Here is a 27,816-nt window from a genome sequence, read left to right as displayed (position 1 = left end):
GAGGCTATTTCTAACCAATATAAGATTGGTGTTGTTGTTGTCATTGTTGTTTTTGTATGTCTCTTTCTTTTTGCTATTGTGCAGGTGCAATAAAACCTGCATTTATAAATCATACATTTAAAAAATGGATTTATGTCACATTCAAGGTACATCTAAAACCTGCTTAGTCACTCACATGTAAAACGTTTTAATCTCAGAATTTGTTTGCAAAAGGTACTTTTTCTTTTTTTTACTCTTGTCGTCATGAGCACTACTGAAAAGCTGCGATTCAACAACATGTCCGACAGGTGGCAGTATATTATCATTAGTTTTGATCCCAAGTTTAATCATATATCATTCTGATTTCAATTCGATTTTCTGATGATTATCTTGTCATTTTTTTACATCTTATTTTACTTCCTCATTCAGTAAATGAAAACAGAAAAGTAAATAATTCTACTTGTACATGTGAACACATGAATGTTTGTTGGAAATGCATCTGCAATCAAACAATAATTAAAAGAGACCACAATCAAATGACTCACTTACAAAGTGATGAGTTTGACTCCACTGTGTCCTTGCTTTGGGGGTCTTCCTCAATACGTCACGGAAAAAGATGCTGTCAATGACACTAGCTCCGCCCCTTTAAGGTGACGCTGGGCTCTGTTCTGCATTTTAATTGGAGTTGGCTTCAGTCAGTCACGCGCCACCGCCCTCCTCCATACAGCGGTGGAGAAATTGATGCTTCTCAGAGCGGGACTGGACGGCGCGTGTGTGTGCATGTCAGACTGGAGAGGGCTGCCTGTCTCTTTGAGACTATTATTTTTGAGTATCTCCTCATAGAGTTTTCTCATTTGGGTAAGAAAAAGTCTTTTTTTTCAACATCTCTGTCCTCATCACCTGGAATTCACATCTGTAACTCTGTCAAGGTGAGTGCGTTTTTTCCCCCGTTTTGATAAGTGAAATTCAGTTGTCTTTTACTAGACACTTTAATTCTCTATTGGAAATCATGTCAGTTTATTCAAGTCAAGTGCATTTAAAAGTTCACTGCAGGGCCTGGTTTCTTGCTCTTTGAGGAAGCATGTAACTTGAACCTTTCGCATCGGTTAAAGAGAGGGCTGTAAAATTTCCGAGTGCTCCCTTGTAAAGCTTCAAAGTAAAACAAGCCAAATGTAAACGACATTTACTAAAACATTGGGTTAAAGTCTCATGTTGGGTCGATCTTTTGCAATAGTTCTGTTATGATCCTAAAATGTAAAGAAAAGTTGTGGAGGATAAGTCTACTGTTTACATATAAATCAATAGCTAGGGCAATAGCAGTCACAAGACAAAAGTATGAATAATGTGCCTGAGTGGCTGAATCTCTCATGCTGAGTGGATGTAGGTGTGTGTGATAGTGAGAGCAGTTAGGATCCATTTTCAGATTTAATCGGGGCTTCAGTTCAGCAGCTCAAACTCACTGCACGGGAATATGGAGGAATTTACAATATGGCAGACATAAGAGAATATGTATGTATCAGCGCACTCCCAGATAATTACAATTCTGTGTAAATCATCATCATCATAATAATAATAATAATAATAATAATAATAATAATAATAATAATAATAATAATAGTGTTTATCATGCTGAATGAGGGCTTTGTGCCAAAACCTTCCAGTCAAATGTCCTAAAAGAATCGGTTGAGTCAAGGCTGTTTTGTTTGGTTCTGTGGCTCACTTACAGAGCAGCTATAATTTTAGGACTTACACAAGGTTATCTCAGCTCTTTTGGGTGTTGTGTCAACAGTGCAACAGAGGAGGCTTTTCAGGGGCTGCTTTGGCTGTGTGTGTGTGTGTGTGTGTGTGTGTGTGTGTGTGTGTGTGTGTGTGTGTGTGTGTGTGTGTGTGTGTGTGTGTGTGTGTGTGTGTTGGAGCATATGTGAGACTCAATAGGAGCCATTGAGAGTTTCTGTAAAAATGTCTAACTTGTCATGGAGTAAAGAAGGTGGATGGTATGCACATCCTGCCTCAGAAACATTTACAGGTGAAGGATAAAATCACAAACAGTTGAAAAACTCTTGGAGACTTTGCTTCTTGAAATGTTCCTTTAATAAACCCTTGGGAGATTGCACAATTCAGCATGGACTTCTTCTCTTTTCCACAGCTGTTTTCACTCTGCTCTGAAGGTATTTTGTTCCTAACACACTCGAATCAGTGAATGCAGTCAAACACAGGGAGACTGGGAGGGAGAGGAATAAATAGAATCTGTGGAACTCAGCAGCAGGAAAAAAAACATATTTGTCTGTGCAAGACATATAATTAAAATGGGGCATTGCATGATGTCACCTCCACGGTCATTTCTATTTCAATCTTTGAATAAATGTGCACAACCTATAATCTTCATCAACTTATACAGTAACCAGTGTAGCAATGATCCAGGGTCTGCTCTAAACAGAAAAAATATCTATAAATATATAATCTTTTTTTGAATATCCACTGAACAAAAAGTGAATAATGCAGAAAGTGGGTAAATAGGACAAGGAGACAGCTGTTGTAGAGAGTATCGTATGCATGTTGCAGGTGTTGCCTCTATTTTGCATGGGCAGTAGGCCTCCATAAATATTTCATGTGGTTTCACATGATGCGGTTAAAGGCAATAGAGAAACTAAAGTTATGGACCATGCCTGCAAGGTTTTGTTTGTTGATGACACAAGCTGTTTAAAACCATGTAGTCATTTGGACAAAATAGCAATACTATTAGAGTTTCACTTGTATTAATAGAATCCCCAGTGACTGTCTTGATATTACGTCATTGTGTCTGATTGTTTACCAGTCAAAGTTACTTGGACTATCTCATCTGAGACATATTTTTTAACGGCAGGTTGCTGTTCTTGTCTTCAGCCTCCTCCAGGCTCAAGGTTGCTGGAAGGCTGATTTCAATGGCAGCCAGACATCAGCATGAAATGTTAACGAGGGCAGCACTAGATACTTTTAACTTTAAAACAATAGCACATGCCCAAATGCGTCCATAGAGCTTTGGTCATTCACATGGTTTGTAGGGCTAAATCATTCAAAATGTTCACCATCTTACAGGATGCCAGCCCTGGATCTAAAAATAATATGTTCAACTTATTTATACAATTCTTTACATTTAGTAAAATGGTAATTGGTAAGTCAGTCTTAGCTTGTAAATGTCATTAAAATCATTACAAAATCTTCTGAACCAATATCTATATACAGTAATAAGGACTGTGATGTCTGTGAATGATAAACAATTATTGTTTTACTATATTATATATATCCCTTTTCAAAATGATGGATGTTCCTTAAAAAACACCTTATCTGCTGTCATTCTCAGATTTTGACCATTTCAGTCTGCACAGGATCAGCTAAATGTAAAACCAAATAATAAAATCAGAGGCGTGTGAGTTTCAAACATGTAGATGTATTGTGCAATGTGCAGCATAAAATGCATGTCAGTCCAGAAACCTCAGGGTTCTTGGTCCTATTGGTTCACCCAACCATGGCCTCCCTGCTCAGCAGCTCACATTTAGGGTCAGAGATTCTAATGACAATAATGATAGATGCTTTTCAGTGCTGCTCTTCTGGGGGTCTTTTAGCATTGTTAGCCATGCTAGAGGCATGGTCCTCGGGGTGGCAATGTCAGTCTATCGATCCACTTGGCTATTGAGCAGTTTGACATGAAATCAACCTCTCCTGTACTTGGTTTTTAGTGCTAATTAGTAAATGTTAGCATGCTAACAGGCTAAACTAAGATGGAAATCTAGTAAGTAGCCTACAACCTGCTACACATCAGCATGTTAGCATTCTCATTAAAGCAACATTTAGCTCAAGGCACCGCTGTGCCTAATTACAGTCTCACAGAGCTGCTGGTCTTGTTGGAAGCCTAAATAGTGACAGCTTTTATGATTTCATTGCATCTGCATTAATAAAAACGAATCCTAAAACCTTAAAATGACTTTAGCTTCAGTCATTATGGCAGTCCAGTGCGTTTTTAAAAGATGATTCAGTCAGTAAAATCAAGCCAGAAATAATTGGAGTTGTTTCTCTTTTTAGGATCATATAGTGAAAATGTCACCGTGGGATTATACATTTCTCTTAATGTGCAGTAAATTAGGTAAATAAAACACTACAAATAGAAAAGACAGACCAAACTCAAGTATCTGTTAGTGAGATGCGATTACACCAACATTTTAAAAACACAAGCAGACGAGAATTGTCCTCAAAAACACAACTTCAGTCAAACAACAACAAAAAAGCTTGTCAGCTACAGTTTTTTCCTACAGTTGTGACAATCCATTTTGTAGGATATCAGAGAAGGAGTCTTGCTGTAGGTTCATCCATACTCCAGAGTTCAGTCATGAAGTAAATCTCTCAAGATGTGGTAACTCTTCTCAGTCGGACAGTTCATCTCTGTCTGTCCATAAATGGAAGATAATGGAAGACGATGTCATGTCTAAATATATCTGCACTCAAAGGACTTAGAGATTTCTTCTGGCAGTGCAGATGTTCTTTCTAGTTTTTGTGATACTTTCTTTTTAGGCCTATTTTCTCCTCATTGTTATGAGAAAGGATCAGCCTGCTAACACCTCATTGTCATCATCCTCTATTCTGGGTCAACACTTCTGAATTGATATGAGAAAAGAGGTGGAGATGCTGAAGAGCAGTGGTTGAGTGGTAGGCACTTTAACCTTTAACTTGGGAAAGCAACTGTTGGATCGGGCTGTCATGGAAGTATCTGCATGTGACACATCGAGACGAGCATTTCACGTTTAGGTTTTTTCCCCCACTCTTTTGTCAGTGAGTGTTGAGCTAAACTGTAACTATACGCTGCGTCCTAATGAGCTGGTGTTGAGTTATGAGGCTGTCAGGCTCCCCCACACTTTGAATATAACAAAGGAGAGGACCTCTGCCGCACTCGGAGCAGCCAAGAGAAAGAAATAGAGATAGAGACAGGGAGGAATGAGCGGTGTGAGGTAGGGGAAGCTGGTCGAGGATGTGGTTGATTAACAGGATGCGTTTGTGTGATACATATGTCAGAGAGTGGTAGACATGAATGAAAAGATGTTTTATGCTACATTAAGTTATCGAGGAAGGTCTCTTTCTGTCTCTCTGTCATTATTACAACTCTAACTCTGGAAGCATTTTCTCTTGGTGTGAAAGTGATTAGTAGAGAAAGCTTCAAACTCCATTTCACTTCGCTGAAAATATAAGATTGCAGACAGACAGAGAAGACAGACGTGCACGCTTTAAGCTCAGCAGTGTCATCCTGGTTTTTGGGAGTGGCTCCTTAATGGCTTTGGCACCCTATCACCATGACTTAAGCCGATCAGGGCCATGCGTTGCCATCTGTGTGTCTCTTTACGAGAAGGTGTGGCCTTACACGCAGATATGGGCTGGCGAACGTCACTCTGCTTGATCGAGAGATGTACTAATGAATAATAGATCTCGTGTTGGAATGAAGCCAGTTTTGTCTCTGTGTCAATTCTCTGGCCGTATATATGCTCCCATGCTGTGGGAGTGTTTTGTTTTTTTTGCACTAGTCCCAGTAACACTGTTCATGTCTTTTTGAGGAAGTATACAGTGCAGAAGTAATGGCAATTAATTACTGTGACTAAAAAATGACTGAAAAGAGACTTTCAGGACTGTTTCCTGTGCAATTGCCCATGTTTTACTCACCATAAAAACTCTTAAGACTTGGATAAGAAGCTGATTCAGACAGCTGTTACTTCTGCTCTTCGATTGATTGCAGCTATTGAAGGGCCTCAGTTTTGAATGACACAACAACGCATTCAAATTTGAATTGCCTGTCTTCCTCTCTTATGTGGTTCCCAATCAGAGCCCAGCTACAATTGTTGATGGTGTTATCATCATTTCATGAAGTTTGCGTAGGCTACTAAAAATCACGAGACATCACTGCACTGGTAAGAGTGCTCAATCATCTGTACTTAAGGAAATTAGATTGACATTTAGGCTATGTGTTCATTCAGTGAAGTAGACTGTAATAATAATTCATTTTCAGGTGATCTGACTGTTTCTGAAAGATAAAAACTGGCAATCGCATGCTTGTAAGTTTCAATTTAATGCTATAGTTCCGCATTTTTGGTTACTATCTTTCTTGCCTAGAGTTAAAGGTGAAAATTGATATCACTCTAATGTCTGTGGGATAAATATGAAGCTACAGCCAGAAGCTTGTTAGCTTAGCTGAGCATGCAAGGGGGAATAGGGAGAAACAGCTAGCCTGGCTCTGGTCAAACGTAACAAAACCCACCTACCATCGCCTCTAATGCTCACTAATTAACATGTTATATCACGTGTGTTTAATCAAAATAATAACCAAACTGTAGCTAGCTGTTTGCCCCTGTGTCTTTATGTCAAGCTAAGCTAACAGCCTACTGGCTCTAGTTTAATTTTTAACAGACCTATATAAGTCGTTAAATCTGTCATCTTGCTCTCTGAAGAATAAGGGTTTTCATTTCATTAAGTTGATTTTTTCCCCCTAAGAGTCATTACATCAGCTTGTCGCTGCGGTCAAAGTAAAGAAATACGGAATAATAAAAAGCAGGTATATTGCAGTATTAAATCACAGCACTTTATTGTCTCCAAAGTAGTGGCCAGAGAATATAGTTTTCTGTTGATTTCTGACCCCACTCTTTACTTTACTCCTTTTATATCAATCAATCAAATTGTATTTATATAGCCCAATATCACAAATGATACATTTGCTTAAGAAGGCTTTACATTCAGTATATGACGCCCTCTGTCCTTCGACCCTTGCAGCGGAAAAGGAAGACATGTCAGGGGTTTCTCTTCCTCTTCCAAGAAATAGTTGTTCGGCATTTCACATAATGAAATTACAGCTAAATTGTATCATCCCAGCTGCGTAATGCATATACGTAATAACATTACTGATATTAAAGTGGTAACTTTTAGAGGCAGCAAATGGGAGCCCAGTGCGTCTCCTTTGATGGGCAGTAGCTTTCAGAAAATGTTCCTAATGACTGCGCTGTGTCCAAAGCAGACAGGAAGAATAATCTGTGTGCTCATGTTGACAAACCAGCTTCTGATGAGAATATCCTGCAGAAGAAGATTAAAGGCAATTCAAATTAAGCAAGGGGTTCTGATTTGGGTTTATCCAGATGGATGGCATTAGAGGAAAGGTAAATGACTCTCCTCACCAGAGTTACCAGAGTTTGATTTGTCGCTAAAGAGCTTTGTTTTTGAGAGGAATGATCTGTCAGAGAATGGCTGTTGGGGCTGTGGAGATAAGGTGGTTACCATGTTAGGTGTTTGGTGAATGCAGAGGCCATTTGTTTTGTCGAGTTTATGCTGAAAAGACCAGAGAGAAGCTTAGAGCGGTTTTTCCGCTTTTGGGGCAATTTTAAATCAACATTGATTTTCCTCTATTTAGATAATTCTGTTTCATCAAACCAGCCGTCACACATCACATGAAATCTAATTAGATTTAGTTCTAGCCGAAAAGCCATTCCTTTAATCGAATTAAATCAAAAGCAATTTTTTTGTAAGTCTTTCCCTTAGCTGTGTTTGCTTTATGCATAAACATTGGCAATTTATAAACATAGCCTCATAAACTCGTAGAGCAGCTGCTTTGCGTGCAATGGAATTGGAATATAATTCAACTCTCACAGTTGAGTTTTGCATAGAAGATATGTAAACCTTTATGTATGGTTATCTAAATGTAATCTTATCAGCTTGGTTAAAGTCAATATTCTATATTAGCACGCCTCCCTCTAGAGTAGTTTTAGGCATACTTTCTCTTGTCATTACTGAACGCCAGTGTCTTTCCTAAAATGAGTTTCACTACTTTCACTTCATACTTCTGAGCAGTGGGAGTGTGTTTTAGAGTCTGTTTCAATCCAACGTCTTTGAATCACTGTGATGTATCAGTGTGTCCTGTCATTCTCGCAAAAAAAGACTCTATTTCCTAAGACAGCTGCACTGTGGGGTCTCAACCATGACACTTTACTCTGGTGAGTCACATCCTAATGATGCCTAAAAGCCTGTTAGGCTTATCAGCTCTTTGGCAGACTTTGGAGACAATAGATGGACAAAGAAACATCTGCAGCATGAACTTCAGAATGTAATAGAGGGCTCTCAGCTTCTGTCAATATAGTTAGTGCGGCTCAAGAGGACATTAAGCCATCTCAAACTTCAGAGATCTATAGCTGACCGAGGATTTGTTGACAGTTGTCTGGAAGACATAACAAGGCATACGAGCTTTGAAAGGCAGAAATCTCAGCATCGAGTGACGTGTGTTTTGAAAGCAGCCGAACCTGCAGAAATGTATAGTTATTTTGTGCAACTGGACAATATGAGTTTAATTATGTGATAAGAAAATGCCTGCCAATGTAGAAAGTTACGTGACTGATGAGTCCACTATGAGACCCTTGTTGCATGTAGAGCTGAAACGATCAGTCCATTGACAGAAAATTAATTGGCAACTGTTTGGATAATAGTTTAGTAATTATTCAAGCAAAAAAGCCGAATGTTCGTTGGTTCCAGCTTCTCCATTGTAAGTTTTGTGAATACTGCTTTTATCTTTCTTGTGTAATATACTGTTTTGGAATGTTAGTTAGATACCAGGAAATGTCACATCTCATAGGACCGCATTTCATGGTAATCCCTCAAATAGTTGTTGTTTCAGTCTGGACCGACCGATGAGGCCGACACTGCCATCCCCAGAGCCTTAAGAAATTAATATTTGCTTTGATACTTTGACACCGCTTCCACAGAGAAGTCGAAACTTTTTGGATGCAGTCTTTTTTCTGAAGTCCAGGGGTCAGATGGAGGTTATCCAATAAGATGACGATGAGTGAGAAGAGCCAGTGTGAGTTTGAAGCTCCTTCTAGTTACACATCTGTTATTAAGTGTCCTGCTGGTTTCTTTTTATAGAGCATTTGCGGGTTCCACCCCACCCACACTTTACTGACTTATTCAAGAGATGTCTGTCACCTCTCTGCATAACTAGTTTAGGCTTTTGTTTTATAAGAGACACTTTGAAAAGAACATCTGCATGTATATCTTATTCTTTGAAAAATAGATTACAGGGTGTAAAATATAAATAGACTGAACTTCAGTTAGCTTGTCACTCAGAGAAATTACTGTATAATTACTAATAATGACATCCTCTAATAATACTCTGAATTTTCTCTAACTTTATCCAGCTCATTCAGGCCGTTATCGTTAATCATCTCTCCATATTATATTTGTATCGTGACAAAAGTTCACATCTGAAGATATCATGGGCACAGTGAAATGTCTAAAGAGTCGGTAAATGAGAAGTTACTAAAGATTGCTAAGGAAGTGTCCCAGCATTAGATCTTAAATCATTTATTGTGTGAATACTAGAAGGTATACTGTATATTATTTTAGAGTTATTCAGTTTTTGTCCACTAAAACATGGTGTACCAATTTATTCAATGTTATAGGGCTGCAACTAACCATTTTTGGCATTATCGATTACATAACGTGCTGATTATTTTCTAGATTAATCGTTAAATGTCAGAAAATAGTGAAAAATGTCCATCCCAGTTTCTGAAAGTCCAAGGTGATATCCTTAAATGTCTTGTGTCCAAAACCCAAAGATATTCAGTTTAATATGATATGAAATCTCCACATATGAGAAAACTGAAAACTGTGATTAATCCATTATCAAAATAATTGGCAATAATGTTGCTGTTGATCAACTAATTGTTTAATTTCTATTTTATTCTATTTCTATTTTTTTTATTGTCCTTGACAAGATCAAAAATATCTGCCACTTCTTTCTCCTAAACCCAAAAGCATATTTGTGTTACAGTAATCTATATGCACTGCACATCCATAAATGTGTCCATGCATGTGTCTTTTTGTGTTCATGCATGCAGTACATAAAAAGGAGGCTGTCTGTGACAGTAGAGCTTTCCCTCGTGTTTATCTTTTGTCCTCAGTAGCCGTTAGTGTTCTTGTGATCCCCTCTGTTTCTTTGACTACTGGACAAACACACATCTCCATTTTCACCAAGATGTAATCTGCTCATTAGCACGAGCCACAACCACTTATGTGAGACTTACACTTTCTTTATGTTCGACTACGCTGTTTCCTTGTGTTTCTCACAACACAAACTATCAAGTGAAGTAAAGATCCACACGGACAGTAACTCCAACCCCTGCAACACTGCTCCTACTATTGTACAGTTTCAATGCAATCAGCTCATTGCATTTCTTCATTGCCATTAAAGAGCGTATGCTCTTCGGTGAGAAAGGGTAAATCCCTTCGCCTCGATTAAAGCCTGAGAAGTGGTGTTGTTATATCAGATGAAAGGGTGCCCTGAAGGGTGACGGTGTGACAGACTTGCGCGTAGCTGGTGTGATCAGTGGAAAGTGGATGAATAAATCATAGGAGCTAGATGGATAGATGGATAGATGGAGAGATGGAGAGATGGATGGATAGATAGATAGATAGATGGAGAGATGGAGAGATAGATAGATGGATAGATGGAGAGATGGATGGATGGAGAGATGGAGAGATGGATGGATAGATTGTGCGTAGCTTAGTTTGTTTCTGTTCTGTTTTGGTTGAGCTGACATAATGCACAAGATGTGTTACCCTGCGGTCGGGGTCCTCTTTCTGTGTGTCCTGCCACTTTGATCTATTGTTGTTGTGGCTGCGTTTTGGGTGTATAGCTCAGTGTAAACTGCAGCCTGTGGTCCTCACACAGAGTAGCGGCTTAGGCTTGCCCGAAGGACGGAGATTTCACATGACTACGGTCTGTCCAACGCAAGAGGCTGTGGCCATTATGCAGCACAAAGCTTCCTGATGCAGAGCAGTTAATGCAATTAACCTTGCTGCTGCTTCAAAGTAGCTGTCGACACGGGCCGTGGCTGATTCAGTGTGAGCCAGAAGGAGACGCTTTATTCATGGAGAATGATCTAAAAGTGTAAGAAGAATATGTTTATATATTAAAATATATAAAATTATATATATTTATTTATTTATATATATATATATATATATATATATAGTGTGTGTGTATATATATAATATAAATATATATGTATTATATATATATATATATATATATATATATATATATATATATATACACAATTCTGTTCAAATTAATGATTTTTTAGAAACGTAAAAATGTAATTGAAGGTGTGTATTTACATTCCTCATAATGCATTACAGATAGATCACAATTTATTATATTTATTTAATGCAAAAACAATTAGCTGATAAGTCTAAAAACAAGCAATTCAGACTGTTGTTTTGACAAAACAAGCAATTCAGACGTCACCTTGGGTGTGTTTTTATCATTTCTCAGATTAAATGATAATAGACTAATCTTTTATGAGAATAATTGTTGGTTGCAGCCTTAAACTAAATATCAGTTTCATTGTTTTATGTGGGATGTTGCATACATTTGTCAATTTTGTGATACGTATTCAACGTCCTTAATAATATTGTTATATTCAGTTCAAACGTATTGCCTAATGACTGCTTGAGAATGTATATTCTTATTTAGCCCTAACCAAAACTAGGAAAATAAACATAGACACTACTGTGATAAGAAGAAAATAATTCAGACCAAAATATAATCATGGCATTATCTTGTTGTTTGACAGAATCTCACAGATGGTATTATAAAGCAGCGATAATCTCAGACCTAATGGTTCACAAACTCAGTACTTCTGTACATCCTCTGTAAAGCGAAACTGATGACCTGCTGCTTGTTCCCAACATGATTTACACATCATGCCTGCTTGTTTATCAGCTTCCCATACAGTGACAAACTGCCACTCACAGAGCATTAGTAAAAAGGGGCCTCTCTGTGCTGACATGGTAGACCAGGCACATAATGTTAATGTGTGAAGTGTGGCAGTTTACTGAGGGTTGCACTTCACTAAAGAGGCCCAGCTATTTTCATACTCTGTTAAAGTGACGATATTTAATTTCACTGATGATTTAACGTCACTGCATGTTTACACGTTGACGCTTCTCTTTTGGTCTCTCGTCACTGAGCTGTGATTGAGATCGGCTCCTGAAACACTGAACCATGTTGAAATCTGTCTGAAGAAAGAGCTGATACTTATTTTCAGTTGAGTGTACATGTGTAATCGAACAGTACTTATTCAAGCACTGACTCTGAGGAGCTTGTTTTATTGAGTATTGTGCTACTTTAATACTTCATTACATTTCAGAAAACAACATCTGAAGGAACTTTGCATGAATTGCAGTACTTTTATACTGAGGTATTGTTACTTTGGGTCTGACTACATCCTCTGCTATACGCGCGTATTTCTAGTGGGTGCTTTAGATTCATATGATCCTTAAATGCTGACAATCTATCACTCTCTGTAAGGGAAATATATTAATAATTCAAACCTGCAATCTCATCTCTTTGCAGAAAAATTAATGTCCTCTAGTCTATTCTGTCCATTTTGTTCGCTTATGTTGAGAACTCCTCTGTGCAGTTTTTCTCATTACATCCCATATTCTGGGACCTGAAGAGGGAAAAACTAATCGCTCTGAATAACCTAATGCATTTTTCAGTGAGACAGCTAAAAGGCTTTTAAAGGGTTCGCCTCTTAAACTGATTTTTCTCTTCACCCTGTCTCGTCCTGATCCCATCTCCACTCCATCTGCTCTTAGTAGAGGAATGTTCCTGGTACTCCAGCCTTAGCCTGCACCGGCCAATCTGCAGCGAGATGGGCTCAGAGGAGCGCACTTTAGCGGCCATGTCTCAGAAGATATCCTCCGTGTCACGCAGCAACAGCAGCTCCTCGTCCAAACTTGACAGCCGACAGGTAACACACAACAGTGATTTGAACCATTAGCTTCTCCGTACTCTTTTTTTCTGATTGTACAGTTTGTGTAATGCCAAAAGCATCATCTCCCATTCCTCAGGGATTTCTCTGTGACATGGGAAGAGAATGACCTGACAGTTGGTGCATTAACCACACAAACATCTGCTAATAAGCCTTGTGGTTTTCTCAGAGTTTCTCGTAAAGCTCTATTTAGCTTTTTATAAATGCAAGCCGGAGGAGGCAGCCTCATCTGAACCTCTCTCTTCAACAGCAAGCACTAAATGCTGCCAACTTTAGAAATACTAATTCCCAGCCTCAGTCTCGGACCACATCATGTCCTCTGAAATACTAAAATGCAAATGTGCAACAATTCCCTCAAAGATACAAGAACATGAACAAACTGTCGTTACATTTGCCTTAAGTGTTTATCTGCAGACATCAGACTCATTAATTTTTCATTACCTGCAACAGCTTTTCCGTTTGGAAATAAACGTAATATATTTTCATTGCAGGCCTGCCCACAGGACACACAGAGACTAGTGGTCCATCGCAACAAATACAGGGACTGAAGAAGTGTTTTCATTCGCAGTACCTCTGGACCAACCATCCAATAAATATTTACTCAAAATGGCTGTTTCAAAAAAATGTATCAACACTTAATGTCCACAAAGTAATTCACTAAGTGTCCACTAAGTTGGATTTTGAATAAATAGGCTAATGTTTTGGGTGGTTTTGAAGATTGCGAACATCAAAAAATCTCTTCTTTCAGTCCTGGTAGCAATAGTCTGCTGTGCAGTTTTCCATGTAACAGGTGGTCAGAGCAATTAGAGGAATAGTTTCATTTTCTGGCCAAAGGTTGGTGAGAAGATTGATACTGCTTTCATATCTGTATGGTAAATATTAAGCTGAAGCCAGGAAATGATAAGCATAGCTTAGCATAAAGACGGGAGGCAGCGGTAAACCGCTCCAAAAGCCAGTACCCCTAAAGCTGAAACTGTAAAAACGTCATGTTGTGGTAATGCCGGACTATTTCTCGGCTGGCTGCAGTACTTTCTATCCTGAGAGCTATCCCTGTAACCAGACATGTCTTCTCGTCAGTTACGTTTCTACTGTAACTCTGACAGTCTCTCTTGACCTTGAAGAAAAATGCCCAGGCAGTGTCTGACAATGATTCACTGTATGAGTGTGTCAGTGGGAGCTGTGACGAGCACTCAGGGAGAGTGAAAGAACAACCCACAAGCCACGCCCTCTCCATCCCCCCCATCCCCCTACAGAGAGGAGGTTTATTTTAGACGGCCTCTCCTCCAGCAGTCAGCCTCTCTGGCTGATACAGTTTGTTGAGCCAGAACTGTTTTGCACTGGAACATCCAGGGACACACTGAGAGAGCAAACACAGAGTCATCTCCAACCTCTGCCAAGAACCCAAAGTCCCTCTGGATAGATGTGATGCAATTATTATGTGTGCTTACATTTTTGTCCCACTTGAATACATTTATGAAGTGTATGGTATAATGCAAAAATAAAACGATCATCATGACCTAAATCCAATCTTCTATACCCAAATATATAACATTTACAATAATATAAATGATGAAGGGGTTATTTTTTCAGAACGCTCCATTTTACATACTTATACAACTATTTCTACAAGTTAAGTAATACTACACTAATATAAACTAAAAGCGATATATACCCCAAATGATGCAAACATCTCTGTGTCCACTAAGACTTTTACAAAACCTTCTCTTTATACTGTTTATGCTGCCTTCCTGGAACTCTCACCTCTGAAGTACAAAGCTATCTGGATTAGTATATGATGAAAAATCACCTTAATCTCTGTATTTGCAGAGGGATTTGGATTTAAGCGTTCTAATCTCAGTCAAAAAGTTGTTATTGTGAAAAGGTGAGGTTAGACAGGTAAGCTAATTTTGAAAGTAATGTGTTAAGCCCAAAACTGGACACCAAACCTCAGCAATGAAACTCTCATCTCCCACAGCTTCCACTGATTGACTGGCACTACATTGAAGGAGAGACTGGAAATGTTAACAGCCACAAATCGCTAAATGCTTTTGTCTCTGACCTTGACTCCGTATGATTCATTAGTTTTATGTTTACCAACCTTTACTGCAACTTTGATCTGCATGTGTGTGCAGAAGCTAACGTCTATGTTTGATCTCAGAGTTCTTATAAACCATCTGTGTTCACAGGACAGCTGGGAAATAGTGGAAGGTCTGCGTGGAGGCTTCAGCAATGTCCTGGAGCCCCAGAAACAGGAGGGCTACATGCTAAAGAGGAGAAAGTGGCCCATGAAGGGCTGGCATAAGGTATAGTCCACCTGCAAGGTCCTTGCATGACCTACGTTACCTCACACTTACTCATCTCTCAGCGTGATAGACTTCATGACGTATTTACAGACGTACTTGACAACTGAATGTCATTTCCATTTTCCGGTTTTACTTTATTCCTTCCAGGTACCTTAACCGAAAAATCTGCTGACATGGCTCATTTGTCTTTTAAACTAATTGAATGAGCGTGTGCAGTAGATAATTTCACCCACAGAGGGGTCACATGTGACCTGGGTCAGTGACTGTTCACGCTCTGTCTGAAAGCTTTCACTGGGATGATACTACCTAGCTGCATTAGTTGATGGCCTGTTGGCTAATAGAGCTAATACATTTAGGAGCTGTTCTTGTCTGTGCTTTCAACAGGGACCAAGAGTCACATTTACAAAGAGAGTGGAGGAGAATGATTGCAACAGAGTGAGGGGAAGAGTAATAAAGATAGACGAGGTGGGATGACTAATATCTCACAGCAGAGACATTAACAACATACATTCACAAGAGGCGGACTCTGTCATGATTACAGAGTCATAACAGTGACATCAGGCTTGCTGTCAGGGATGTTGCATATCATCCCGGCTGCATCACATTCACTCATTGTCCTCCCGACTCCCTACAGAGATACTTCTTCCTGGACAAGGGCATCCTGAAGTATGGCAAGTGCAGTGCTGATGTGAGTACAAAAGCCTGCTGGCTGCATACAATTTGGTTGTCAGTTACAGAAGATTACAAAGGACACTTTGAGTCTAGATGTACCGCTGGCTGCCCAGAATATCTATATGTGCCCGTAGATTCAAAAGGCCCTCATTCCCTCACTATATCATTTACATTGATAGGAATCACCCGGTGCATTTTACCTGCTAATTCACATAATTATATATCAGCTATACAGACGCTCTGCTTGGCAAGAACAGCCAGAGCCAATAAAATTACAATAGTGCATTTTACAACAGAACAGCATCTTGTTGCATTTGTATTAACTCCAGTCCAAAAATGCATAACCTTGTTGTATTGACTTTGGCCTGCAGATTGAGAAAGGGAAACTGCATGGCTGCATTGACGTGGGTCTCTCTGTCATGGCCATTAAGAAGAAAGCCAAGTGCATTGATCTTGATGCTGAGGAAAACATCTATCACCTGAAGGTAAACTGCGAGGCTAATGAATGTAAAGCATTCCCTACAGATTCACAGGAAGTGATGTGTAACATGGATTATTCCGATTATCCCCTTTTTGATTCCTGGAACAGATGCTAACATCGAAAAGACTTTAAAATTACCTTATGTTTTGTGGGTGAGGGATAATTACAGTACCTGTGTGTGTTATTCCACCTTCACGCCTCCTCCCCTTCACTTGTCCTTGACGTCATGTTGTCGTGTTGATTTCTGATTGTGGTATCTGCGCTGCAGATTAAGTCTCAGGAGCTGTTTGATGAATGGGTTTCCAAGCTGCGTCACCATCGGCTCTATCGGCAAAATGAGATTGCCATGTACCCTACCGAGAAGTCCTTCTACTATCCCCACTTCCCCTCCCCCAACTCCCCTGGCATGGCGGAGAGTGCCTCTATCAGAAAGGTATACCCGTGCACTACACAGCTCACCGTTACTGAAAACAATTGATTTGAGAAACTCACTTAATGTTTTCTGCTCTGCTTCTGGTCATGAACATCATTATTTTGAAGTACCCATCTTGAAGAATTGTACAAAGAAAGCACATTGTTATTGGAATGACCTTTGGGTCTGTTTGCTCTTGCAGTGCATGCCTATGCGCAGGAAGTCTACAGTGCATTCTGCCGGAGCCTTCCCTTTAAGCTGCAACAGTCAGGCCAAAGTAGCCGCCTGGCTCCAGTCTTCTGACGACATGGACAAGTGCTCCAAAGGTGAGACAGTAGAGCTGTCCCTGCTGATTTGTGGAGTTTCTCCATACTAAGGAGCTCATCACACACTTTTTAATACAATTGTATCTTTCCACCTGTCTCTTAGTTTCTAAGCAAGATGATACAATGATTAATCAAAAAAAAAGATCTGATTTGACCGAGAGCTAAGAACCATTGGTTAAATCCAATTATTAACTGTGCACGGAGGTTTGTGCTCTATTCAGAGCCTCATAGTTACAATAAAGTTGCCATTGACAGTGAGAGAGGCAGGCTGGTGAGTGCAGCTTTTTCATTTGTGAAATGCTTCAGTTAATACCAATAAATCTGCCTGCCTGCAGTGTTGCCAGTAAGCTAGGACTGGCATGCTGTCGTTGTTTGGAAAGAAGGAAAGCTGTTTATAACAACAATTGTTTATCTCAGTTTTCATTCAGTAGGATTCCTGTCAACATTTCCCCCTCCCACTAAGTGAGAAGATGTGCTTTTCTAAACTAGAAATCTTGGAAAATGTACAAAACAATTCACATAGAAGTAGTTAGGATTTCCACTTAGTTGTTTACCCCCCCTCCCTCATTAATGTATTATTCAGATACCTACATTTAGCTCTCCCCAACCTGCTGTCTAAGTGTTCTTTGTCTATACAAACATCAAAGTCTTGGGAGTCACCGACTTCATGGATAGTAAATTAGGGAATGTCAGCTCTTATTTTTTTTACTCTCCTCTTGTTTTCTCAACGTGGTTATTTCGCCTGCTCTCAAAAGACCTATCAGTGTGTGAGGCCTACCTGCAGGAGCTCAACCATCTGCTTCAGAGTATGGAAGTCCTGCACCGCACCTATTCTGCTCCATCTATCCAAGCACTGCAGGTCAGCACTTTAATCCTGAGTCCTTCATTTCATCATAATTGCAACTCAAGATTAAGTCTGAAGAACTGTGTAGTAAATGAAACTATTCACATCCAAAATACCAGATGACTCACAGTCTTATGCAAAGTAACTTGTTTTGTTTTTCATCTTTTATCATTTCTCTCCACCAATATCTTTTGTTGCCCTCAAGTCATTTGCTACTAAATTTAGAATTCAGCACAACCTCTTTTCCAGCAATGAAACAATTTACTATGAAAAGCCTCTTCAAAGTGAAACTCTGTGTCGAGCATCAGTATCTTATCTGTTTGTTCACTAGGCCTCCACGTTTGACAGCCCCAAGAAGGAAAAGAGACTTCCAAGGAAATGGCGCACTAAAAACTACAACAAAGATGTCAAAACAACTCTGCAGGTAGACATCATGACAGTGAAGTGTGATCATAGTTCATCTTCTTTAGTAAGAATCCCTCACAAGCGTTGCTCCTCCTGCTCTACTGTAGGTACCCAGCTGCATCTCCTCTAGCTCTATCCGCCTCCACGCCTCTAACCCCAACCTCTCCAGCGCTGCACTCGCCAACGACAAGGTCGACACTGAATCCCTGGATTCCCCTTTTGACGTGGCTAAGCTGCAGGAGGACTTCTGCCGCGTTGCCACCAGCTGTGAGTAGAAATTTATGAGCTGGACAGTCTGCCTGCTTTCTCATTTGCATGTAAGATAGGACTGGCATGGTGTTGTTGTTTATGACAAATGGATTTGACAATGGTGAACCCTTGGCAGCTGTTAATGACTGAATGTCTCAGTTTACATTCATTAGGATTCTGATGATGTGCCCTCTCAGCGTGTCTCTTAGCTGATGCTCAGTGAGATGTTTACATTTTCAGTCTAAGAGGGGTCTTAATTAGTTTTCTGCCACACCTCATTGAAATATATATTTAGATACCTGATGCTTGACATGCCATAATAAAAAGGATTTATTTTTTTACATAATGGCATCACAATTCCGACTTTTTCCGTAAAAATGGGTTTAAATTTGGCTGTCAATTCTGCCAGCATTTCAATTGCCACATTTATGAAGCTAAGGATGCGTGATGGGCTTCAGCTTATAAAGCGCAACAATAATGTAGCTTCCCAAGTACCCATTATGAAGTGCATGGTGAAATGAAGGTCGTAAAACGAATAAGCGATAAGAGATCCATTTTATTAGAAGCGTGGTGTGATAGACTATCGCTGAATCTACTGTGACTGCATGGCACTGAAATGAATGCAAATTGGTTAGCTCCAAAAAAGAAAAGCTCCCCTCGTTTTCCCTTGTCGCTGCAGTGCATGCGACCATGAAGACAGCCCTGAGTTCACTAACATCTGAAAGAGAGAGATTAAAACATTGTTTGGACCACGAGACGATTCCCCCAACCTCGCCGCAGGTTGCTGCTTTGAAGAACGCACTGACAACGGTAAGTGAAATAACACACACTCACAGAAATATTGTAAGTATTCCACTTTCTTTTAGACTTTTTACACTCCTCTCACAAGCCTTGTCCTCCCACACCACTTGTAAGGCGTGACACATTGTCGAGCCTCTTAGAGGGATTACTAGCTGCCGGTGTGATGTCTGCCCACCTGAACATAACCATGTTCATCATTTCCTGTGGCTGCTGCCTCCCACCCAGAGGTGTTTTTCTATTTTCTGTTTTATGACTACACTCTCACTGTCATGCTGACTTCTTTACAGCATTAGAACTTCTGTTCTCTCTACGCCAACACATTTCTTTCCATTTAAATACCCAGCTGGGTGTTAGCTTCTACCTACCTCCCATAGAGGCAGTAATGGGTGAGTAATAGGAGTTTGGACTCCCGGGGCTTCTTGTCGGATGTCTGCAGTGATACACACATCTCTATATTAAAGGTTAATGCTATGTAGCAATGAGCAACTTAAGTCAGGTATTCATTTTAGCTTTCAGTATTTAAGGCATTATTGATTGGGTGTGTGCAATAATGTTTACACTGGTTATTTTTCCAGGCTTTAGCCCAGAACTCTGAGCTGAGAGAGCACCTGTGCAAGATTCATGCAGAGTCCCACATCGTAGAGCCCACACTAATAAATCTCACTGCCCCTGTGCAGGTTGGTGCAGGAATGCAGTGACTCTACTCCCTTCCCCCCCACACCCCCCCCCCCCCCCCACACCCACCACCACCACCATCACAATGATTATTATTATCTCCGTCTTTATTTTCATCCCACACAGTGTTGACTTTGCCACAGAATGAATGAGCTGTCCTTTCCTTCTCATCCAGATTCAACAAATGTTTCTCTCCTCCTCACTCCCTCACTCCCTCACTCCCTCACTCGACTCACTTTCTTTTATAATGACAGTGACGATTGAAAAAAGTGAACATAATTCTATTCACTACAAACGTTTCAGAAGAATTCTATGAATGCTATGAGTTTGAATGTGCATCTTGTTTTATGTCAACTCCTTGTCAGACAGAAGCGTGGCTGTGCACACTTGTTGCACACTTGCACTTCTGACTGGCTCTTCATAATTAATACAGTAATATATTGTGATACAGTCTCTAGAAATAGGTTTTATTCAGACAATTTATTCTCAATGTATCGTGAAATTGATATATTATAAGTCCCTTTAGAGGTTCATCATTTGGCTGTTAAACATTTAAAGGATGGCACACGTGAACATGTCACCGTGTAGTAAAAAGAAAAAGACTATATGCACTCTTTTGCATAATGTTTCAATTTAGTTTTCTATAAATATCTATAAGCTTCTATGAAACTAAATTGCATTTCATAATGCAATGAATAAATATAGTATACTGCAGGACTGACTCGTTTAAGGCTATTTCCTCCCCTTCAATAACATTTATAATGTGAAAACACAATATATAAATGAGTATCTATTATAGATGACTGTCTTTCAATATATTGCATTTGAGATTTTTGTTTTTGTCATTCTCTCATTATCCACACATGGTGATTGTTTTGTTTTCTGAATTACCCTGTGATTTCTGCCCCTTCTGGCTATGATGATGTTGCCCTTTTTCTTGCTCCTAATTAAGGCTGTGAACACTGTGTTTCCTAGAAACAGGAGTCTGTTGATGAATCCCGTCCACTCGTACACCAAGTGTCCAATGAGAGTAGAGCTTCAATCACGGAGTCTTTGTCCGAGTTCTTCGATGCACAGGAAGTTCTGCTGTCTTCTAGTTCCTCTGAAAATGAGGTAAGTGTGAGAGCTAAACTGGCACCATTAGCAGTTGTACTGCCACTGGCATGAACTGACATTTATGGCTGCATAATGGAATTAAAATTATTGTTAATGTCATTTGTCTTGTTTGCTGCAGCTATTGTTCACTGCATGATTAAGTGGAAGAGATGAATCCAGACAGAAATTACCACCACAGGTTTTTAATTGATTTCTTAATTTCAAGGCAAAAACATTCCTTCAAACTTAACATCTTAAAGCAAAGACTGCGCCCACTTGAGTTTCATTTTCCTCTAGTGTTCACGCAGCATGCCAGGTCAGGGAGCAGTTGGAGTGGAAGCAATGTGAAAATGGAAGTTAATTACTTAAATCTAAAAAAGAACAGCAAATTGAGCTGCAAATGATAGCCACCAGGACTTACGGGACCCTTCATCTCTAATGCTGAAGATTTTCTGCTGATGTAACAGGATGTTGAAACCTGCCGAGTCCCAGGTGGTATTAAAGATGTATCTATTAGCTTTTCTTTTTCTTTTTTTTAGGTATCAGAGGATGACTCTTACATTAGTGACATTAGTGACAACATTTCCATGGACAACTTCAGCAACGAGACAGAAAGTGAGAGACCAAACTCAGGTAAACTATGGGACATAAACTGTGGGCTAGATTCATTAAAAGATGTTAATACAATACTGACCAATGTGCAACTTTATGTATTCAGTTGTCAGTGTCTTGACCTCTTACGCCATCTGTTCCCTGGCTCTGTGAAGGTGATGTCCTTTGTCAGCGTAGATCCTGCCTGCCCTCGCCCAGCCCCAACAACAGCACCATCAGCCTGTGGAACATCCTCAGGAACAACATCGGCAAAGACCTGTCCAAAGTGGCGATGCCTGTACAACTTAATGAGCCGCTTAACACCCTGCAGAGACTGTGCGAGGAGCTGGAGTACAGCGAGCTGCTAGACAGGGCTGCTAACACACAGGACCCTTTCGAACGTATGGTGAGATGGCAAATTCACTGTTTGCTGTGTGGGCAAAAAGAATTTGCTTCTAGGGAATTGAGGGAATTCTCGCCGGACCAGAAAGAGCCACGTTTGAACTAGAAAGTTCATGCTTATGTGCATGTGATGTGTTCATGTTACCTGAGAAAATGTTTTATTAAAGAAACAGTTTGACATTTTGGACTAGGAATGACCTATTACTTGTTCCTGGCTGTTTTTCCTTTAGACCAGGGATTCCAGCTGCCCTCTGTCAGAGGGCTAGAGCTTGTGCCAGCCCATCTTATAACACATAATGTGGGAGAATCCATAAACTCTGTCTGCAGATTTCCAGGAGGAAAATGGCATAATTGTGCTTCTTTCAGTGTTTCACTTTTGCTCCCATTTGTATTGACTGACTTTGGAGTGTTGGTGTTTGTTGGTTGAATTGTGTTCACTTTCGTGTGGGAGGTGTAGAGATACAGCCTGTGGAGTCAGCTAGTTATAAAGGACAAAAGTGTCATACACAGTATATAAATGTGAAATGAATAGCAGCTGAAGTCGGTGTCAGCTCCAATCCGTGGCCTCCCATTATGATGTGTAAGCAATTATCAGTGCTCTCTTCGCTCTGCACAGGTGGAGGAGTATTCAGACAGTTACTCTGCTCATTACAGCGTAGAATAATAAACCAATAATATATGGTACTTTAAAATGATGATATAGCTTAGTTAGTTCAATGTTCTGATGATCTCTTTTTTTTATCATCCTTAAGGTTCCCAAAGTAAATGTAGCTTTTTGCTCCACCTCAGTTGAGGTGACTCATTATTCTGTTATAGGCATTATAAATAAAGCAACACTAACTGTATTGGTTTCTCTTTGTGCAGGTATACATAGCTACGTTTGTTGTATCAGGCTATGCATCCAGCTACTACAGAACTGGGGGAAAGCCTTTCAACCCGCTCCTGGGAGAGACATACGAATGTGACCGTCCAGATAAAGGCCTGAGATTTGTTGCAGAGCAGGTATGCATGGATACCAATTTATGTGCTATCGTCAATCCAAGTATTCTCATATTAATGCAATGAAAGAATTCAGTGAATCAATTCAAATAACCCAGTCGTTTTACATCGTCAGGTCAGCCATCACCCACCGATCTCAGCTTGCCACGCGGAGTCTAAAAACTTCATCTTCTGGCAAGGTAGTGGAATAGAGAAATGAGTCTGATCCATTGTCAGTGTCTGTAAAGTTTACAGTAGAGGCTGCTCATCCAAGATGAATCTTAATGTGTACAATTGCTTTCTTTCAGATGTGAGGTGTAAGAACAAGTTCTGGGGGAAGTCGATGGAGATTATTCCTGTTGGTACCACTCATGTAACTCTGCCGGGGTGAGTCTCTTCTGCATCATTTAGTCTAAGACTGGACACATACAGAGAGACTGTACACCAATGACCATGTCTAAATATTTTGTAAACAAGCATAGATTTATTTTTTATTATAAAGGATCTACCCAAAATCTTCCTCGTCAGTGTTTTAGTTTATTCTGTAAAAAGAAAAGTTTGATGAAATATTAAGTAGAGAGGTAAAAATGAAACACCAAAGTGTGGTTTACATGTTGTACTACCTCGTCATTTGCAAGTGCCTTCATCATTTCAAGTGTTAATTGTAAAAATAAATATATATTTAATAAAATATTTTTATTAAAAGGAATATTGTTTTTAATCCCCTTTTTTCTAGATCTGGAGACCACTATGAGTGGAACAAGGTGACGTCCTGCATCCACAACATTCTCAGTGGGCAGCGCTGGATTGAGCACTATGGGGAGATCTCCATCAAAAACTCCAGCAGTGATATTTGTCAGTGCAAGATCACTTTTGTTAAGGTGAGGCAAACATGAAAAAGTGAAAAGACTTATATTTAGTAGCTGTATACAAAGCTGCACCCACCCCAATGACCCCCATTACCTCTACCGACAACTTTTGTGGGGCCCTTTACACAGTGAGCATTCTGCCAACAGGGAGGGCTCTGCGCTTTAGCGACACAAGACGCTCATAAACTTTTTTATTCTTTATTTTATGAATGTGACACTCAAGGCTGAATTATGCTTCTCTGCAAGGCAAGACATGTTTAGCATCTTTCAAACACATTCATATTAAAGGCTTTAATGTTTGATGTCACTCCTGTATACCGCTTCCAGTCAAGTATATCCTATACTGTAAAATATATTGATACATAAGCCACAATATTGAAGTATATTCAGCTCCTTTGTACATTCGAGCTGTCTTTCTTTCGTCTCTCTCTCATTCGCCATATGTTTGTTTTGGTCGACATCCATCTGTGAACCTCAGGGGGTCTTTAAAAATAAAAAAATGCCGAAAGCATAGTAAATGTTGTAGTCCCTTCATTAGTCCATAAACCTACAACACAGCTGGTGCTCTTTACCTGCATGCCACCAAGAACCCCTCAAAGTTTCCAGTGCTTGATGTTTGCGAGCCTTTACTGAGAGGAAAAGGTTAATTGCTTTAGCGTGTGCCCATTTGAAAGACCTCCTGAAGCTCTGATGGGTAGCAAGTCCAGACACGTCAGAACTTGTTATGCATCTTCATCTCCCATTAAACACACCAGCCCAGGAACACACAGCTGGGGCTCGGGATGGTTTACGCAACAGCAACATCTTCTGACTGCTAAAGGACATGATCGTGATCCCTAAATTGTCTATTCATGCTCACTTATAATAGCATAATACTACGTTCTTCTCCAACTGTCAATTCTTTTCACAGGCTAAATACTGGAATTCCAGTGTGAATGAGGTGGAGGGAGCTATCACAGATAATAAAGGGAAGGTCATCCATAGACTTTTTGGAAAGTGGCAGGAAGCAGTTTTCTGTGGAGTCCCGCCCTCAGCCACATGTATCTGGAGAGCAAGTATGACAATTTTCTTTTATAAGAATGCACTGAATGCCTTTTTTACAATGTATATCTCCCTGTGGCTGTATCTGATGCAGTGGTTGTTATTTATGTGCAATGTAGATGCAATGCCAGTGGACCTTGAGCAGTACTACGGTTTCACAAAGTTTGCTATTGAGCTGAACGAGCTGGACCCCCCCCTGAAACTGCTGCTACCACGCACAGACACCAGACTACGTGTGGACCAACGGTACGAGAAAAAGTCAAACGGTATTTTCATACACCTGAGTAATGTGGTTATTCGTGGCTTTTAAAACACATCTTCTTTGAAGATTTTTATTTTATTTTATTTATTCATTTTTATTTTTTTATAAATTTATTTTAATTTTATTTATTCATTTTTAATTTTTTAGATTTTAATTTTAATTGTATTGAGACTCTATGTGGAAGCACATGATGCCTTGATTTATACTTTTTTATTTTTGTTTTATGAACTGTGAATAGTTCCATTTTTTATTTCCTGACAAAGCAGCTGAGTATAATTCAATTGTACATAAGTATGAATAAGCAGGTTGTTTAAAAAATGTTCTGCCAGAGAACCATCATCATCTGACATCTGATATAAAACAACAGCGCTATGTCAGTGAAGATCTGCGCACCTTTTATCATCTGAATCTCACGTCATGGATCTCGTCTCACACTCTTGACTCACAACCCTATGATCAAAACCGCACAAAAATAGACACACTCATGTTAAGAATAGTAAGTAACTGCTGAGCAAACTAATTTTAGCTCACATCTTTAAGGTTTAAAAAGTCTGTGAAGTATACACTGCAGAAAGAAGAAGCACTTTGCCATAAACAAAAAAATGAACCTGCTTCTAGTCCTTCAATATCCTGAGTTATGTATATTCATAATTGCGTTGTTTTACTTTAACGAGGCAAAGCCAAAACACGAGTGAAAATTAGATTAGAAAATTGAAATGTTTTGCCATGTTTGAATAATGAATGTGTCTGTGGCAGACTGCTGGAGGAGGGGAACTTGGAGTCTGCAGAGGAGCAGAAGCAGAGGATTGAACAGCTGCAGAGAGAGAGACGGAGAGTCCTGGAGGACAATGTAACACATCAACCCAAATTCTTCAGGTCGCCTTAATATCCAGATTTATTAGTTTCTCAATAAGAAAATAATGTATTGAGCGTGTTGAAACTGAAATTCCATCTTTCACAGTATTCTCGCTTTTCTGCCTCCACAGGAAGTCAAAGGATGATACCTGGGTGAGCAACGACACATACTGGGAGCTGAGGAAGGACCCTGGCTTTACCCAAATAGATTCTCCTACGCTGTGGTGACCCCTGAACTGCAGATCACACACATTTCGACCTGCACAGCCTCCTACTGTGATCCAGTCGGGGGTTCTGGTGATGTCCGTATCCCCGTCTTACCATCCACATTCAGTGCTGGTCTTTTTATTGCAGTTCATCAAAGTTATTGCCTTAATAGCAAATGCTTATGTAAGTTGTGTAAACATGTTTATGCAAACATATTATGAGAATGTAGATACATTTAGGCAAATTTTGCCCATATTTTCACCTGATATGTTACACTGTATCACTTAAACTGAGAGGAGGAAAACTACTGGGTTTAAAGGATGACAAATCTTTTTCATAACTGGTACTACACTAGCTTGAAATGTAATTGAACAACTGGTCACTTTAGCCGTCGTGTCGTCATGGACATTCTCTACCTCTGAGATAAACTAGCCTTGATATGCCATTGATGAAGTGTACACATCCGATATTTATTCTGCACCTGCCTGATGCCTTACTCGTTGTATTCATATTATATAATTTATTTTATCTTGCGTCTCTGAGATCTCTTTATATAATTTCTTTGTTTCGTAAAGACCAAACAAATGATCTCTACATCCTTACTCAACTTTTATTTCTGTCTCATAACAGTAATTACTGCTTTTGGCTATGACTGTGTGAATGATTTTACAAGTATGAGCAGCAGTAGCAACCATTTTTCACTCTATCCATTGCACCATTGTCTACTTGGACCCTGGGCTTTGGGACCAAAAGTGTCCAAAAACTTTGCTCCATGAGCTCAAATAAAATCTCTGATGCTTTTCTTTTTGTGGAATCATTTGGGACTGTTTGTTCGTAAAACACTGAAAACCAGGAACTAGACTTTTGTTTTTCACACAACTGTGTCGCAAATGTTGGTTAAATGTTCCCGCAGGAAAAGAGAAAAAACTGAATCATCAGTTTTAAATGTCTCATGTCCACAGAAGAGGAAGTCCTCGCTGTACCCTCAGTGAAGCTCCATTATTCTCCTTATTGCATCATGTTATGAGCAAGACGAATACCCCGTGAACGTTATGTGTGAGCTCTGGTATGCCTTGCTTGTTACACAATTATACATATTAATGTTCTCATCTAAGGTGAGTCTCCATAACACAACATTTCCCCCACTGTGTTTACCTGTGGGACAAGGATGAAAGATCAATAAATTATATATTTTTTGCTCATGGCTGCAGGTTTTTAGCTCCTCCCAGCATATTAAAATCATGGGTTGGTGTCAGATATGTTCTCCAAAGAGGAACCTTGACATAAATGCCTTGTGTAGCTCACAATGTGCAGTTTTTATTGTATGACACATATGCTGAGTGAACTGTTTACTGCCTCAAGCCACTTTGAAAATTGATTAAATGCTGGCACACAGCTGACTCATTCAGTTCACAGCTTTGTGATTTAGCCACTTTACTGTGGTGTGGTTGACTTTTTGTCTACACTACTATATGTTAAGAAATATAACTAAATACATCAATAAATAATAATGAATGAACTAATATGATAAACTAA

The 27,816-nt window shown here is 39.6% G+C and overlaps 1 protein-coding gene across 5 annotated transcripts; it reads left to right on the top strand.

Annotated features, from left to right (window-relative positions):
• Window positions 1-745: 745 nt before the first annotated feature.
• On the top strand, window positions 746-27,082 carry osbpl3b (oxysterol binding protein-like 3b). Of its 5 annotated transcripts, none has more exons than XM_029452191.1 (23): window positions 776-908; window positions 12,637-12,791; window positions 14,999-15,115; window positions 15,750-15,803; window positions 16,159-16,272; window positions 16,537-16,701; window positions 16,883-17,006; window positions 17,762-17,865; window positions 18,182-18,274; window positions 18,363-18,522; window positions 19,184-19,314; window positions 19,881-19,982; window positions 20,956-21,093; window positions 21,615-21,708; window positions 21,843-22,072; window positions 22,933-23,070; window positions 23,183-23,246; window positions 23,355-23,433; window positions 23,783-23,927; window positions 24,826-24,970; window positions 25,076-25,202; window positions 25,975-26,094; window positions 26,205-27,082. In XM_029452191.1, exons 2-23 carry the CDS (start codon window positions 12,693-12,695, stop codon window positions 26,299-26,301), a joined length of 2,640 nt encoding a protein of 879 aa, XP_029308051.1. In that variant the 5' UTR covers window positions 776-908; window positions 12,637-12,692; the 3' UTR covers window positions 26,302-27,082. The 5 variants fall into 5 exon arrangements, with proteins under 5 accessions (XP_029308056.1, XP_029308051.1, XP_029308053.1 ...); XM_029452193.1 differs by having other exon boundaries at window positions 25,076-25,222; XM_029452192.1 differs by having other exon boundaries at window positions 790-908; window positions 12,640-12,791.
• The last annotated feature ends 734 nt before the right edge of the window (window positions 27,083-27,816 follow it).

The sequence above is a fragment of the Cottoperca gobio genome, chromosome 16, assembly GCF_900634415.1.
Source record: "Cottoperca gobio chromosome 16, fCotGob3.1, whole genome shotgun sequence".
NCBI classification, from domain to species: domain Eukaryota; kingdom Metazoa; phylum Chordata; class Actinopteri; order Perciformes; family Bovichtidae; genus Cottoperca; species Cottoperca gobio.
The sequence above is the reverse complement of the archived record's forward strand: the minus strand, read 5'-3'. Positions and strand labels throughout refer to the sequence as shown.